General features: G+C 41.4%; 1 protein-coding gene across 4 annotated transcripts; it reads left to right on the top strand.

The window, feature by feature from the left end:
• Positions 1-382: 382 nt before the first annotated feature.
• Positions 383-13,752, top strand: LOC113156244 (zinc finger CCCH domain-containing protein 7B-like). 4 transcript variants are annotated; one of them, XM_026351251.1, is made up of 21 exons: positions 383-644; positions 1,464-1,525; positions 1,656-1,692; positions 1,896-2,093; positions 2,574-2,732; positions 2,933-3,073; positions 3,151-3,193; positions 3,309-3,535; positions 3,683-3,980; positions 4,209-4,267; positions 4,421-4,520; positions 4,698-4,859; positions 5,763-5,968; positions 6,073-6,173; positions 6,302-6,483; positions 6,700-6,779; positions 7,075-7,340; positions 7,593-7,698; positions 7,894-8,002; positions 8,320-8,453; positions 8,924-13,752. In XM_026351251.1, the coding sequence occupies exons 2-21, from the start codon at positions 1,467-1,469 to the stop codon at positions 8,957-8,959; spliced, it is 2,703 nt and encodes a 900-aa protein (XP_026207036.1). In that variant the 5' UTR covers positions 383-644; positions 1,464-1,466; the 3' UTR covers positions 8,960-13,752. The 4 variants fall into 4 exon arrangements, with proteins under 4 accessions (XP_026207036.1, XP_026207038.1, XP_026207037.1 ...); XM_026351253.1 differs by having other exon boundaries at positions 3,309-3,544; positions 8,320-8,420; XM_026351252.1 differs by having other exon boundaries at positions 384-644; positions 3,309-3,544; positions 3,683-3,968.
• Positions 13,753-15,673: the final 1,921 nt, after the last annotated feature.

Raw genomic sequence — 15,673 nt, 5'->3', positions numbered from 1 at the left:
ACAAAATGTAGAAAATATAATACTTTTTACTGCACATATTTATCTGACCTGAGATCAATTTTCCCATTAAGAGTTGACAACCATAAAATCATCTTGCACAATACTCATTGCCATAGATTACAAACTCCAAGAGCAAAAACATAACAGTAACACAAAATGATAATTAGTTTTATTGCAACTGTGATAATAAAATGGTCACCCTGCACAACGAATATTTGTGCTTACGTTGTGTTATGCAGTTTATTTAGTGCTTATACTGTTTTATACTCTTTACTACAATTACGTAAGGAAATGATTTAATATTTTACCAGTATTATGGACGTAGACGCAACTCAACTAACACTGTGACACAGTTTTTGCTGTCCTCTTGTGGTCAGGCTTCTCCTAGCTACTTGTTGCGATATTGCACTGGCCAAAACAGTTAGCCACTAGCTAGCTAACGTTAGCGTCCCAGCATCCAAGCAGGAACCGTATCGCAGAGAAACTACTGCTCCGTCCACACACCAATGACAGGGACACTAAACTTACAAATATGCGCCTGGATATTGACTGATATTTGGCTGGGTGGTTCTTCCGATAATTACCGGCGACGTTCTGTGAAGCTATCTCAGATCTGAAAAGCGCAGTGACTTAGCAAACTCTCGGTGAGTTGCCTTGCTAGCTAAGTGTGGGCTGGCACTCCACTAGTAAATTCTTCGCTAACTTACCTGGAAGCTAGTTTATGTGCAGTGTAACCTTAGCTGACATAGCTGTCAGCTCCGCCTTTAACATTTGTAAACTGTACATTACACGACACAATCATACACTTTGAATGATTCCTTTATTTGCTTCAACACCACGTAAGTTAGCTAAATTAATGATACAGTGATTAGCATTTAGCCTAAGTGAGCAAGAAGTGTTAGCTGGCTAATCCTAACCACCAGTATGCAAACTCAGGTAGCAGCGCTAAGGTAACTTACTCTAACGCCATTAGCAGTTAACGCGATGTAGCTTAAGTTATTTATTTTACATCCATCATGATGATTGCAGATGGCGTTCAATAACAGTTAACGTTATACGCAGCCAAGTCTAATTTCACACGATGTTAGCTAATCATCTTCCAATATTGTTAGGGCTAACGGGTATATTACGTTCCCTTTCCACCACATTTTCCCAATCCCTCCTAAATTTGAACTAAATTACAATATCGTCAGATATGTGGAGCTGTTATTGTAACTTAGCTAACTAACCGGTGGTTCATTTACGATAGTCCGGGGATTGCTTAGCGTGTGTTGGAGGCCTTAGCTTGTTAAGGTGACTGCAAGTATTAAGCAGCGTTGAACTCGTTTTTACCAGCTGTACATCATAACGGTAAACATCAGGATACGAAACTGATGTGTGGATATTTTCACAGTCGTTTTCGCAACTCTTGAAACGGTTATTAGTCTGAAACTGCAGCAGATAAACGTTGTCTTCGCCTTCAGGCTATGGACTCTGAACGACAGAAGCGACGAGAGGAGATTCAGAAAGCAATGAGCTTCATCCAGTAAGTGAACTACTAATACTGACTATCAGTGGCTTTTTTTTTTTTTTACAGCTAAACAGTGGTGTCATGACTAAAGTGCAGATGATCTGTAAATGTAGAAGACTGATAGTGTCTTGTGTTCTGTTTACAGGTCATCATTGCCTTTCCCAGAGCCAGAGAGTTATGAGGTTTGTTTTGAGCTTCAGATTTGTCATTTACAACTTTTTGTCATCAGCCTGCAGTACCTACACTATTTACTTGCAGACTCCAGCATGGCCATAGTTACATTTTAGTCTATTTTACTTTGCTCATAATTGTTTCAGTCACACTACTTCTCAAGCTTGCAAACCCTTTTTCATCTTTACAATCTCTTTAAACATTTCCCTTTTAGGCATTTCTGACCCAGTTGGTTTGTAACTTGCTTGATGAGGGTAACTCTTTCTTTCGGGATGGGGACTGGCGCCAGGCCAGCCAGCAATATGGGGAGGGGATCAGTGTTGCCCGCTACGCCCAGGCTGAGGCCCTCGTCATCCCTCATGAGCTCCTGGAGAGCCTCTATGTGAATAGAGCTGCTGCCTCCTACCAGACGGTGAGGGAGGAGGGAGGGGGTGTCACCTGAAGATGCTCAAGCAGTTGTATAGAAAACACAGTAGTGGATATTTATTCATGATGTATATTAGACCAATACTAATATTGCATTCAGAGTTTATTCATACACAGTACTGAGTGTATGTCACCACAAGTTATGAGAACTTACAATAATGTTTCTGTGTTTTGTTCTGATCAGTTTAATTCCCACTGTGTCTGGAGCCTAAATGCTTTATGTGACAGTAAACAACAGGGTTTGAAAATTCTGTATTGTTTGTTTAAAAACTGCTTTTAGCACTTAAACTTGCACAAATATTATTCTTACTATTTGACAACTCACTATCTCAAAATGATGTTTCCTAATGTTAAATGTTAATATAATCTATGTTAGTACCAGTAATCCTTTCATGCAAGTTCAGTGGTTCAACTCTTTTTTCTTCCATACTAAATAATACTCAAATGTGCCTCTTTTCACCATCAGAGGGAATATGAGCGTGGTGTTCAGGACTGTGACAGTGCTCTGTACGTATCAGATGGCAGTCGCAGGGCTTTGTATCGCAAAGCACTCTGTCTGAGGGAGTTGGGACGATTCAGAGAGGCTTATGAGTGTGGAACCAAATGTCTCCTTACAGCTCCACATGTAAGTCATCAATACTAATAATATAAGTCAAATCTAGTTGGACAGGAAATGGTGAATGTCACTGTCGGTGTACATATTGAGCCATAAATATGATTTGCTTGTTGACCACAGAGACTATATTTTCTTTCTCGTTGTAGTTCACCTTAAATAAACCTATTCTTGAAAGGTGGCACCATTTCTTTTTGTAATTCATCTTCCAGGACCGACAGGTGAGTGAGCTTGCTCAGGATCTGGCCAATAAACTGGGTCTGAAGGGCCGTAAAGCTTACGTCAGTCCTCAGACAGAATCCACACCCACAGAAGGGGAGGGTCTTGGGGAAACATCCCAACCTACTGGAGAGGTAAGTGCTGTTGTCACTTTGTGGATCTTGCGATCTTGGAAGGGAGGATACCTGAGTTTGTTTGTTTATTTATTTAGATGTCCTCCAATGGACTGGAATCTCTGAGTGACATTGGGCCAGGTATGGCAGACTGGTAAACCAGTCCAACCAACCAACACATCTGCCTACACCCAGACTCTAATCTCAACTCACGCATTTATTTTCTCTTCTCCTTTGCTGTTTTTTTTCTCCGCAGCGGACCTGTCCAGTGCACAGTGTATCCCTGCTCCTTTGGCCACACCCATCCCTGTCAGTGATGAACCAGCAACCCCTGTGGTGACCCCGTGCACTGACCTGTCAGAGAGCCCCAGCCAAGCCCTGCCTCCCATGCCGTACTCTGTCCCAGTGTCGGAGCACATGGATGAATGCAGCAGTGTCATCAAAGGCGAACTAGACAGTCTTCTGGAGTGCATCCCCAAGAAAGTCAGTGAGGTGACTGAAGGGCAGACAAGAAATAAACAAGCCATATACCCTTACTGCACAACCATTGTTTCTGTTTTAATATTTCAGCAGCAATGATTTTCTTATTTAGTTTATCTAAATGAAGTTTCTGTCTGTTTTCTGCTCCAGAGTCCAGTCCAGGGTGCTATCCCCACCAACCTTCCCAACACAGCAGTTGGTCTCCGGCCTCCTTACTCCCCAAACCTTCCCGCCCCGTCAACACAGCTTCCTACAGCCTTCTTCAGCTCCTCCCTCGGTGATATGCCCGCTCTGGAGCCTTACTCGCCGCTGGCCCAGCGGGACCAGGGCTCCACCCAGGCGCAGGACGCACTGGGAGGGTTTTCTACAGATGGAGAAGGGAAGGCAGGAGTTGCTGCTGGAGGGCTGGACTCGTTGTCTGAGTACACTCTCCCTGGTGAGCTGAGTGGTAAAAGTCTTTGTTTTCATCTTAATGCAAGAAACTAAATCCAGCATTGATTAATTTGTAATTTGCCCTAGTATATCATTAGATCTAAATGGCAGACTCAGATATAATTTAATATGATTTGAATTATTTCGGTCCAGTTCAATGTCTTTGCACACTTGCGTCTACAGCAGACAGTGTGAGTCAGCACCATTACAGTATGCTGTCTGACCTCGTGTCTCTGGTCTATAGGGGGACGAGTGTGTCACAGCTTCATTCCTGGATTACGCAACCACAGTGCTGCACATGCAGTGAGTGATAAAACACATTCTTCTTGCCGGTCAGACTGGTTTTAAATGAATTGTTAACGGTACTGTTCAATTAACATCTTCTCTGTCCATGCAGTTGGGCTGCTAAGTAAAGTTTTTGTTTATATTAGAGCTAACTATTCTCTTTTTCTTCAGAATGGTCCAGCAGGAACCAACCTCTCCCTGCTCTCCAGGAATCCTCTGGCAGCCTCACATGAGTTTCGGCAGGCCTGTCACGCCTGTTACAGTCGAATAGGTTGGTTCAGGTCACTTACTCCTTAGCTTTTTATTTGTTTTTCTTTCCAAAGCCCATAAACCAAGCATGCTTAGTTATCGTGTAATGTCCAAAATTGTGTTTATGCTGTATTTAGTCATTATTAGCCCCAGTCAGTGAATAATATGACGGATAATGTTTTCCTCCTATTGCTTATAGGTCCACGAGTGATGGACTACAAGTATCAGCCAGAGGCAGCACATCGTTGCAAGAGAGATGTGCTGCTGTGTCGCCTCAAAAACACAGATGATCCCACCTGGAAAAGGATCCGGCCCCGTCCTGCACGGAACAACTTTCTGGGAGCATTTGTACTGTGTAAAGGTGTGTGCACTAATAAGGCAAACTTTCATTCAATAGATGACAACATTAACTCTATCATCTATTTTTATTATTATTATTATTATTACTATTATTAATCATTAACATTTATTGATGTACAGTTATTTTAATAAATCTGTTCTCAACCGCTGATGTTTGCCAGAAAAATCAGGAAATTAACAATTTAAAGAATTGTTCTAGTTAACAACAAGTTAGATAAATAAGAAAGACAAAAAAATCTGACTCAATGTGCTGGATTAACTGTAGGGCAGTAAACATCTTGTAACATTATCTAGTGAACATCAATATCCCAGTCTCCTCATGGTGGAGTACTTACATACATATAGTACTTATGTACCTATATAAGATAATAAATATATCCTACCTTATGTACATGATAGAAGTGAGTAGCATGTTGTTCACTAACATCCAGCTCCTGATGCTCTGAAGATGCCGGGTTATACAGCTTGTCACTTTTGTGTTGACTATGATTTAATTAAGCATAGCTGGTCCTAAAGGACAACAGAGATTTAGCAGCTCTACTGTGGATGTTCTGTTTAAGAGGTGACTGTAGCTCAGTTACAGACGTGTACACACCCCAGGATTGGTGGCTTCCCTTCCCTTCTCTGATTCCTGGCCACAAGTGTCCCTGGACAAGACACTGAAGCCGGAACCTTTGTGGCCTCACAGGGCCACGAAGAATTAATTATATTATTGTTGTTGTTAATAATAATATTAGCATAAGCCTCAGATAGCTGGCTAAACTCGACAGTCGTCAGAAAACAACTTTATGCTGCACCACAACACCGCCCCTCCTTGCCTTCTACATATAGCGGCTAAAAATATTTTAAATAAGTAAATTATTAGCAGATAATTACACGTCTCTGTCCTCTCTGGGTCCTGCAGAGGTGCAGGAGCGTCAGGAGTGCCAATACGGGGAGAACTGTACATTTGCTTACTGCCAGGAGGAGATTGACGTGTGGACGCAGGAAAGGAAGGGAGCACTGAGCCGAGAGCTGCTTTTTGATCCACTGGGCAGCACAGAGAGACGGGCTCTCAGTGTCACCAGACTGCTGCAGCTCCACATGGGCATGTTCATGTTCCTCTGTGAGGTGAGGTCACAGCCTCGGAAACATTCCTATCTTTGTCTTTTTTTTTTTTTTTTATCTGCACATTTGGCTCGGCGGAACAAGACTTATCTGTATCTTTTCTACAGGAATGTTTTGACAGTAAACCTCGTATTATCAGCAAACGCAGCAAAGAAAACTTAGCAGTCTGTTCAAACCTCACAGCTCGACACCCATTCGACGATAACAAGTGAGTATATAGTGTTTTGCATTAGTTTGATATTGTTCAAATAGTATTTTTTTTATATGCATTTGTTGGATAGAACTATTTATCTGTCTTTTTCAAAGTGAATTTTACTTTACTTCTGCCAAATGCAGGTGCCTGGTGCATGTGGTGAGGTCCGCCAACGTGCGCTACAGTAAGGTGCGTCCACTGCACCCCCTCTGCCAGTTTGACGTGTGTCGTCATGAAGTTCGCTACGGCTGCCAGCGGGAGGACAGCTGCTCATTTGCACACTCTGTCATTGAACTGAAATGCTGGGTCCTACAGCAGGACACTGGTTGGTAGAACACACACACATCTGTATATTTGAACTCCAGTGTAATTGAAAGTATTGTAATACAAAAGATCTGCCAAATATCTGCTGTATTTTTAAGATATTGATATAGTAAACAAGATGAGAATAGCCAACATTTACAACAGAAATTTACATATTAACAAGAGTATCTAATAAAATAAAAGATTGTCGCTGAGCTGTTTTTGCTGTTTCATTCAGGTATTACCCATGAAGAGATGGTGCAGGAGTCCAAGAGGCACTGGCAAAGGCTGGAGCAGAATGCACAGAAGCAGCAAAAGGTCAGGCAGAAAAGAGAATTGAGGTGGTCGGACATTTTCTGTTCTATATTTAGGAATTATAATATTACAAAATACCAAATACTGTCAAAACCTGCGCAATCTATGGTCCAACAATCAAGTGTATGTACACAGACTACAATATTGTTGTCACAAAGTTTTGTTTCAGTTATTATGCAGGCCACCTTTCTGTATCCAGCTTCACCCAAAATGAATTTGTTTAGTTTATATTCATCATATCATTCTGGCAAAACAGTAGAGCAAAAAGGAATATACTAACCTTTGTTGTTTCTTTCAGCCTATCCACATCCATCCGAGCAGCAGCTTACCTGCAGCAGGAATTGGAGGAATGGTGGGAGGGTGCGGAGGAGGAGGACCCGGGGGAGATGCCCTAAATAGTGGTGGTGGTGGTGTGGGCCCAGTGGGAGGGTTGGGAGCAGTAGCGGGGAGGGGACGGCCTCTCAATTTGAAAATGAAGTTTGTGTGTGGCCAGTGCTGGAGAGAAGGACAGGTGAACGAGCCCGACAAGAACCTCAAGTACTGCACTGCCAAAGCCCGGCACAGGTGAGGCCTGTCGTACTCACCCTATCTGTGTTCTTCAGGTTCAAAGCAATGAGACAGGGAGTTACTGCAGTGTCCAAATACTGACTTTGGTGAATGAGATTTTGAAAATACAGATTATAAAAGTTGCATGTTCCCGCTCACTTTGACCCATACTAGATTATTAAAATGGACTTCCTGTTTCTTGTTTAGTTAGCTGTGCTGCCTCTTTTTAGGCTTGTTTCCTTTCTTTGAACTTATGTCTGGTCTCTTTAGTTGGACAAAGGAGCGTCGGGTTCTGCTGGTGAAATCATTTGAGAAAAAGAAGTGGGTTGTAGTTCGGCCTCTGCCCTTTTCCCGCACCTATCCACAGCAATATGACGTGAGTCCCTCTTTAATCATTTGGTCCGAAACTGCCTTGAAACTGCTAAAACACACAGGGGCAATGGAGGATACAAAAGAAATACTGTTCTTGTTTCTTGGTATGTGGTTGTTTGTAAAAGCAGAAGAGACGACGAGATGACTGTGGTAGTGAATCTCTGGTCAATCAGTAGTCTTCTCTTTGTGTCTCACCCAGATGTGCGTGCATGTGATGAAGCAGAAGAAGTGCCACTACATTGGGAACTGCTCATTTGCCCACAGTCTTGAGGAGAGGGACGTCTGGACGTACATGAAGAATAACAACTGTAAGCTTTTGGTTCCCTGTAGAACCACAGAGGTTTGTGGTGAAGTTTGAGCTGTGCACACTAATCATCGTGTTGCTGCTTTCCTGAAATCAATTTAGAAAAAGAAGAAAAACAAAACATTCGTGAACATGTGTTTGTCCTTTCGTGCGTGTCTGTTTTTCATCATTCCAGCCACAATAAATACCACCTTTTTTTTTGTTTTTTTTTTTGTTAAGCTGACCGCACCCCACTCGTGCTTGTTACAGTGTTTACATAACACATTGTCTTCAGGGTTACTGAGGTTATGTCTCCTTTCCCTCTTTCTCTCCCCTCCGCAGTGAGAGACATGCAACAGATGTATGAACTGTGGCTGCAGCTCACCAATCAGAACAGACGCACAGATAGCTCCGCCGTAACCCCGCCTCCGGAGGACAAGCAGGTCACCATAACAGCAGATTACACAGATGGCATGGTCAGTGGTTACACTGTCACACCATCAACAGCAGTCAAACCTGCAGCTGCTCTTTCCTGCGGCTTCTGTATTGGCTGAATATGGCTGTGTTGTTTCAGGAATAATTTATTAGTAAAATGTTGATAGAGTAATACACACTGGAGGATTCTGCTGCTGCTTGCATCTTAGTGTAATACTAGAGACTAAAGTCATGACTGTTGAGGGAAGTAGATGGTTGTATTAGAGTCTAGACATCAATCATATTTCCAATTGAGGTTGTTTGAAATGATACAAGTCCCTGAGAAATGTGCTGAGTGCAGAAAAGCAGCCTGAGAAATGCAAAAAGAGTATGACACTGCTTCCAGAAATTGCCCACAGAACCTTCTATACAAAGGTACAAAGGTTTGCTCAAGTTGTCTCTTTCGGCTCAAGTGGCCCTTATTCTTAATGTGTTTGTGAATTATAAGTAGTGCTGCTGTGTGTCGTTTCAGGGAGGCCGGCGGTTGTCAGACGGGGATGACCTCTGAGTGTTGCTGTGTTGATGAGACAGGCCTGCCACACCAGCTACAACTGAACAGTCTGTCATCTTACCAGTGTGACCTCCTCTAGCTTCTAGCCAGCAATGTGAGAGCAGATGGACACACAGCGGAGAAGTTAACCCCGCTCCAGTATATAGAAACACACACATACATACAGAACCACATGCACTCGGCACATGATACACAAACCACAGGCACTGATTAACGTAAAGCGAAATACATACTTAGCTTTAGTGTTTTGTTTTATAATGCCGAAGTTACACACAGCACCTTTAGGTTCCCCTCCAGCAGATGATATCACAGAAATTCCACAGACAGCTAGTTTTGCTCCAACTAAAATAATCGACTAGTATTCCCTAGTGCTCTCTGGACTGAGCGTCCGCCAGGCACCTCTTTTAGTCCTCACAGCACTGAAACGATTGTTGTTTGGGTGCGCTGGTCGCAGCTCTTAAATATTGCTTGGTGACAATTCAGAACTCAGTGGAAGCTTGGCGCTCTCACACAAAAAGTTGCTATTTTAAAATTAGAGTGCCAAAAATGCCAAGCTCTCAGTGTTGTGGAAACATTGACGCGTTATTAAAAGAGGTTCTTGGAGGACTCTCCTCTTAAAGAGGTGTAAGAACCAAATCCTACTCTCCTTCCTTCATGGGATTATTGTGGGAGGGTGAAAATACGTTTTCTGGAGATTAATCATTTTGAGTGTTTTGTTTTTTCCAAGAGGAGTTGTACTTCTTTGTTATATTGTCTGCCATATTGGTAGAACACTATGAATGTAACGCCTGCATGGGCCTTTAAAAATGAGGAGACATTAGTGATTTAAAAAACGTTGCTGTGGTTGTGGAATCTAAAATATACTCACATGCCCGCCCTCCTCTTTCTCGATAGAAAAAGGACCCTGGAGTAAGTCGTCATGTAATCGCGCCCGCCAGCCATTCCCACGTGTGACACAGACACATAACTAGTCTCACAAATGAATCTTGTAGTTGCTGTCAGTCAATCTGTACGTGCTTGACTGGAATAGATTGGTGAAAAACTTTTAAAACACCTGTGGCTAAAGTACAAAAAGCTAATGACTTGAAATGATTGTTGCCAAAGTAACCAAGCAGCTATTCACCGTCATGCGTAAACTGTGCTGGTAAGCAGCTGACAGAGATGTGATGTGATGGGGGGGGGTTACACAGACTCGTGGCTAGAGCTGCTCTGAGCATTAGATCAGTTCAGACTGCAGCTGCCCGTTGAGCAATGATGACCTCACTTGGACTGAAGCACAGTGAAAGTACTGACTATTAAGAAGAAGATTTTAGTTGTGGTAAGAAAAAAAAAACTGTGCGTAGTAATAATGAAGAGAAAAATATTGTTTAAAGACTAAGAAGCTGAGAGATGATGATTAAAGACATGTTGGTGACAATTTTTGAATATATTTTTCTATAGCCAGCTGTTAGAGTATTGAAAATAATTTGAGTGTTAGGGCAAATAGCTGTTTCTTCAGTTGAACTGCGGTCATTGTTTCACTGAAAACCAATAACGCTCCCACAGCCTTCGAGTAGAAACTTATGTTCCTCATATGCACCAAAAGGTTTTTAGTTTTTTTTTAGTTTTTTCCTGATAGTTAACAGTAGCCCCGAAAATAAACCTGCTAGCTTGAGACAGGGAAACAATTCGCGCCACATATTGTGCCTATAAACAACACATCCACATGTGACACCAACACACACACACACACACACACACAGACAGAGGCAGGATATCTGTTGCCATCTTATTGTAGCCTTTAATGTGGACGGAAACACGATGGAGGTATGTCTATATTCAGATACGTATACACACATATTATACATATTTACAAATAATGGTATACTACTAATATTAATTGATAACTTAGCGGTTAAGCTTAATAAATATATAACCTGAAAACCTGTATTGATTACATAGAAGAAGTTCTTGTTATTGAGGTATTGCTATATGACATGTATCGCTGAACTAGATAGTGGATTTTTTTTTTTTTTAAATGATTCTTTTATTTTGTAATTTTTCCTCCTGTGTGGGTTGTTCCAGACAGGGTTTGTGTGACGGGATTGCAGCAGAGGTTGATTTGAGTTTCAGGGCTGAATACGTGGATTATCTTTACATTGAGAGCAGAACGGTAGGAGGTGAGAAACGTTAGTTTCTTGGTTCACAAGTGCAGCAGCTAAACTGAATGTAAAGAATATGATCCAGTATCAAATGTCCTCCACAGTGGAGAGACTTGTGTAGAAGCTGCACTTCAAGTTTTAAGTATATGTTTAGTGACTTCAGCTCAGTTCAGCAAGTAGCTTCCCATGTTCCCAAATTATGTATTAATAATTAGCTTTCAATATTAAGAAGTAGAAAGAGACGAAGAGAAGTGACTACACCTTCAGATGAGTTTGTCAAATGACAGATGAGTCTATATCTATTTTGTGATGTTAAGTCTGCAGTCCCTACATGTGTGTCAGGGGAATAAATGGGGATTAACAGGGAAATGGTTGCAACACCAAAGGCTGCAGTGTCTCAATTATCCAGCTCCTCAGATCTGGTCACTCAGCAGCCGTTTCCATCATGTTAATGAGCCCTTGTCTGGAACAGCCCAGGTATTAGCTTATTTGAGGGATCGTATTACTACTACTGCTAGTATTATGATGAATATGATGACAATAATGATTGCTATCTATTGACTATTTCTATTTCTCTTCTATATGCTATTGATATAGTATGTATGTTAATTGCATTGTATAACTCACTCTTTATATATGTATCCATGTATGAATATAATAATTTACAGTAAATATGCGTCTGTGTATGCAGCAGAGCACAGCTCTGTCTGGGAGGCAGTGAGCAGACAACTTACTGTAAGGTTTACAGCGGGCAGCTCAACAAGTTGTCGGCTGCAGGTCGCAGTGTTTCAGTGTTGACCTGGAATCGGAGCTCTCTGCTCACTGCCTGTGCTGCGTGTTTTTGTTTAAGTCGATTCACCAGACAGGACAGCTCTGGAAACAAAAGCATACATAGAGGCCTATATACTCCCGTATAGCGCCTTATTCTATATACTACACCTATGAGGTGATACATACCCCTTATTGTATTATCCTGCTTACTATATACAGTATATGATACCTGATACCTATTATAATATGTAGACACCCTTATAAGGTAATTTAGATAAGAGTTGGTGGAGCTGTTTTTTTCTTCTGTGGCTGTGGAGGAGTTTGCTGTGGTCAGTAATTTGTTCCCATCTTGTTTTTCAAGGCGTGATAGAGGACATGTTGTTAGAACTCAAATGCTCTTCTTTGTTGTCAGTTCCAGATATTTGACAAACAGCTGGCGTGGAGTGATTTTGAAATTCATTACCAGTACCATTTGGTCACGTTAAATGGTGAATATGGCTTCGGTTTCAGTGCCGGCCATCAAGACCTGTTGAAGTGGAACTTGTTTCAGCAAAAACAGAGCATTTGAGGGGAGGCTCCTTCCACTGATGATGTAACTGACAAATACGGGAAAAAAAAGAAAACTGGAAATCTGTGCTGCATGTTCTGTGTGTGTGGTTAAAGGCAGGTGACACATGACACAAATGAAAAGGAAGGCAGGTTCCTGTTACTGTAGCTGTACACATAACTGGATCATTTTCATTTTCACTGCATTATTTAGACTTTTTTAGTCTCACACAAACTTAGCTTGCATGGTTATGATGTTCCACAGTGTCGGTCTACCTTAGCAAACATGGCCGCTTGTGATTTATGATGTTGAGTTTATTAAACGAGTTTGTTAGGCAGTGGACACTGGTCCTGGTCCAAAACCCAAAGTTTGACTCGTAACACTTTGCATTTGCAAAGAGATAAATAGGATCCATACCTGTGCAAATAGTTTGATATCAAATGGTTAAACTTTATCTTTATGTCGTCCCGATCTCTCCGAAATATAAGTTGATGAAGCTGAACGATTTATTCAGACTGTGAGTGTTGTAGGTCCTTCCTGACGTGGACTAGTGCAAAGTGAAGTAACGTGACTGAAACATTAATTACATTTCTCATACCTGCAGTATCTAGTCCATTGATAACAGGGATCATCTTAGTTAATGCAGACATTATTTGATCTCTATCATAAAGTGATGGAACCTCCTCAGACTGGCTCTCGTTGCTTATGGTATTTATTCATTTATTGTGATAGTCCTCAGGCACTGGGGCATTTATTTTTTCTGCTGTGGATGTTGGACCTCTGTGCTAGGTGAAGCAGGCATAACGCAATGAAATAAAATGCATCTAATCTATTTATCAACGCATTCATGAAGAAAAACGTTTCTAGATGCTTGACATAAAGGATAGCTGTTCTCTGACTAAATTGACTTTCATCCTGGGTTAGTTCATCAGTTCTGATCATCTCTTCCTGCTGCAGTTTAACGAGATGACACGGTTCTCAGCTGTGAAATGTTAACGTGACTCCTCCCTCCCCTCCCTTCCTGCAGTTTGTGTCATTTCATCTGCACTACCAACACACTCGCACAGCCACAACAAGATCTTAATGCATTGGTTTAGAAAATAATTTGACTTGTTTTCAATGTCTCAGATGAAGAAACCAGGGTCGTAAGAAGTGGGGAAAAACAAGGCCTCTTTTTTTTGTACTGTATTTTTACATTTTGTTGTTTTATGTTTTGATTTATCTTCTTGACTTTGTTTTCTCTTTTCTCCTCCCTGGTTGGAAGTTCATGATCACATAAGTGGACCAAATCTCTTGAAAGAATTTAATAAACCGAATGTTTTAGAAAACAATGTGTTTCACTTTGTTTTTCAAAGCACACAAATTCAGATTGTCGGTGGAAGACATTGACATTAGTAACGTGCTGTTGACTTGTTTGGTTTTGAACACACATGACTTATTTTTAGTGTTTTTTTTTTTTCATTGTTTGGAGGTTAAAACCTCTTGTGTGTCCAAATGTTTGTTACCTGCAATAGAAATACCTTTTATTAACCCTAGTCACAGCATTTTTTATTTGCTACCGTTGTGCATCAGCAGTTAATTGAATATCAAAGTAAATTTTCCAGAAAAAATGCTAAAAAATAAGTTTCCAGCTTCTTCAATGGGAAAGCAATAGTAATAGGTACCTACTGCTGTTTGGGAGCAGCTCAGTTACTCTAGTTTATTCAAACAGTGGTGAAAAATGCAGAGCAGCATATGTTTCTTAAAACTGTAGCTGCTCTGTCTGCAAACGTCTACTATCTGTTTACTGCAGTGTGTCGAGGGGTGGTTCATTTTTCTCTAGATTATCTTTAAAGTGTTCAGCCACACTACCCCCTCACTGTCACGCTGTCCTCTAAAACTGTCTAAATATGACTGATCTTAAGGGATCATTTGAGACCTGCCTGTCTGCTCGGGGGTCATTGATCTTCTTCACACGTGTCTTCAAAGCTCTTACAAAAACATGCACGTGGAAATACTCTCAGGGCTCTCACACACACCTTGCCCTTTGACTCTACTTATATGAGCACTTTATACCCACAGGCAAGGGTGAGGAACATTTTAACACACCTTTCTGTCAGTAGTAATTGAATGAATCTTGCTACATATAAATCAGGTTTTCATACCTCCTTCATTATCACTTTAGTAAAAAAGCTGGATAATGTCTTTTTAAAACCCACTAATTGTTTGTTACAGTTTCTTTTACTAAAAGCAGACACGCTATGACAAGCTACAGCTGGTATTTGTTGTTCATTATGTTGCACTGATTGTTTCACTGTGTATTTAGGGTCCACGCTTTTTTTAACTTTAGGTAATCAATAGTGGAGCCCACTCTGATCTATACAAGGCTGGAGATTGGCTGACCGCCGTAACGGACACAAACGTTGACCAATCGGCGCTCTTTCCGTCCACTGCCAGGGGAAAGCGCTCTGCCGATTGGCTGCGGGGGAGCTGAGAGGGCGGGCTGGGTTAAGTAACCTGTGAACGGGTCATAATGTGGGTCCTGTCAAATTGTCTGGATTCTCTGCATTTTTCCGGAGCTGTCAGTGAGTCACTGCTTCATGTGAGCTGCTGCAGCTCTGCAACAGTTGTTACTCTTACTGCATTTTAAAAAGAAACATGTCTACAGAGATCCCGGAAATTTTCAAGGCTCTTCTTGAGCTTCCATTTACTCTGCCGAACTTTGATGATATGGTAAGTGGCTGACAAATCCGACAGTGACGGGCTGATTCAAGTTGCTTGCAGCACTGTGCGTGTGTTTTATGAAAATGAAGTTGAGTCAAGTTGTTTTCTGACACATCTCCAAACAGAACTGTTTTTTGTTGCGTAATCCCTGTCACTTGACGAGAATTAGTGTCCGTCTGCTGGATTTCAGAGGTTGTTGACAGAGTTAAGTTGCAATGCAAAGGTTAGCAAGATAAATTAAATCAAAGTTCTTCAGAAGAAGTGGACTATTGCGTTGTTGGGCAGCTCGATGTTAGATACAACGCAGTCATAGATTACTTGTTGCGCACCTTTCAAAATAAAAGTACATTGGGAAAGTTGCGCAGTGACACTGATCAGGTGGAGGGAAATGCAGTTATTGATATTCTAACAGGCTGTTGATTATTTCTATTCCGCCTTTTTTAAACGCTGTCTCACTTTCAACTGATTGTAACAGGATTTCTTTATATATCTTATCTGTCTCTTGATTATGCGGCTCTAAATTATCTCCAGACACACTGCGAGCATAGT

Source organism: Anabas testudineus, chromosome 19 (assembly GCF_900324465.2).
Source record: "Anabas testudineus chromosome 19, fAnaTes1.2, whole genome shotgun sequence".
NCBI classification, from domain to species: domain Eukaryota; kingdom Metazoa; phylum Chordata; class Actinopteri; order Anabantiformes; family Anabantidae; genus Anabas; species Anabas testudineus.
The sequence above is the reverse complement of the archived record's forward strand: the minus strand, read 5'-3'. Positions and strand labels throughout refer to the sequence as shown.

What these genes read in the sequence shown, in the direction of transcription:
- LOC113156244 (XM_026351250.1), top strand. Translation starts at nt 1,467, where the DNA reads ATGGACTCTGAACGACAGAAGCGACGAGAGGAGATTCAGAAAGCAATG. An exon ending in ACTGCCAAAGCCCGGCACAG is followed by an intron (nt 7,341 to 7,592) that starts GTGAGGCCTGTC and finishes TGGTCTCTTTAG; the next exon opens with TTGGACAAAGGAGCGTCGGG. An exon ending in CAGATTACACAGATGGCATG is followed by an intron (nt 8,454 to 8,923) that starts GTCAGTGGTTAC and finishes GTGTCGTTTCAG; the next exon opens with GGAGGCCGGCGGTTGTCAGA.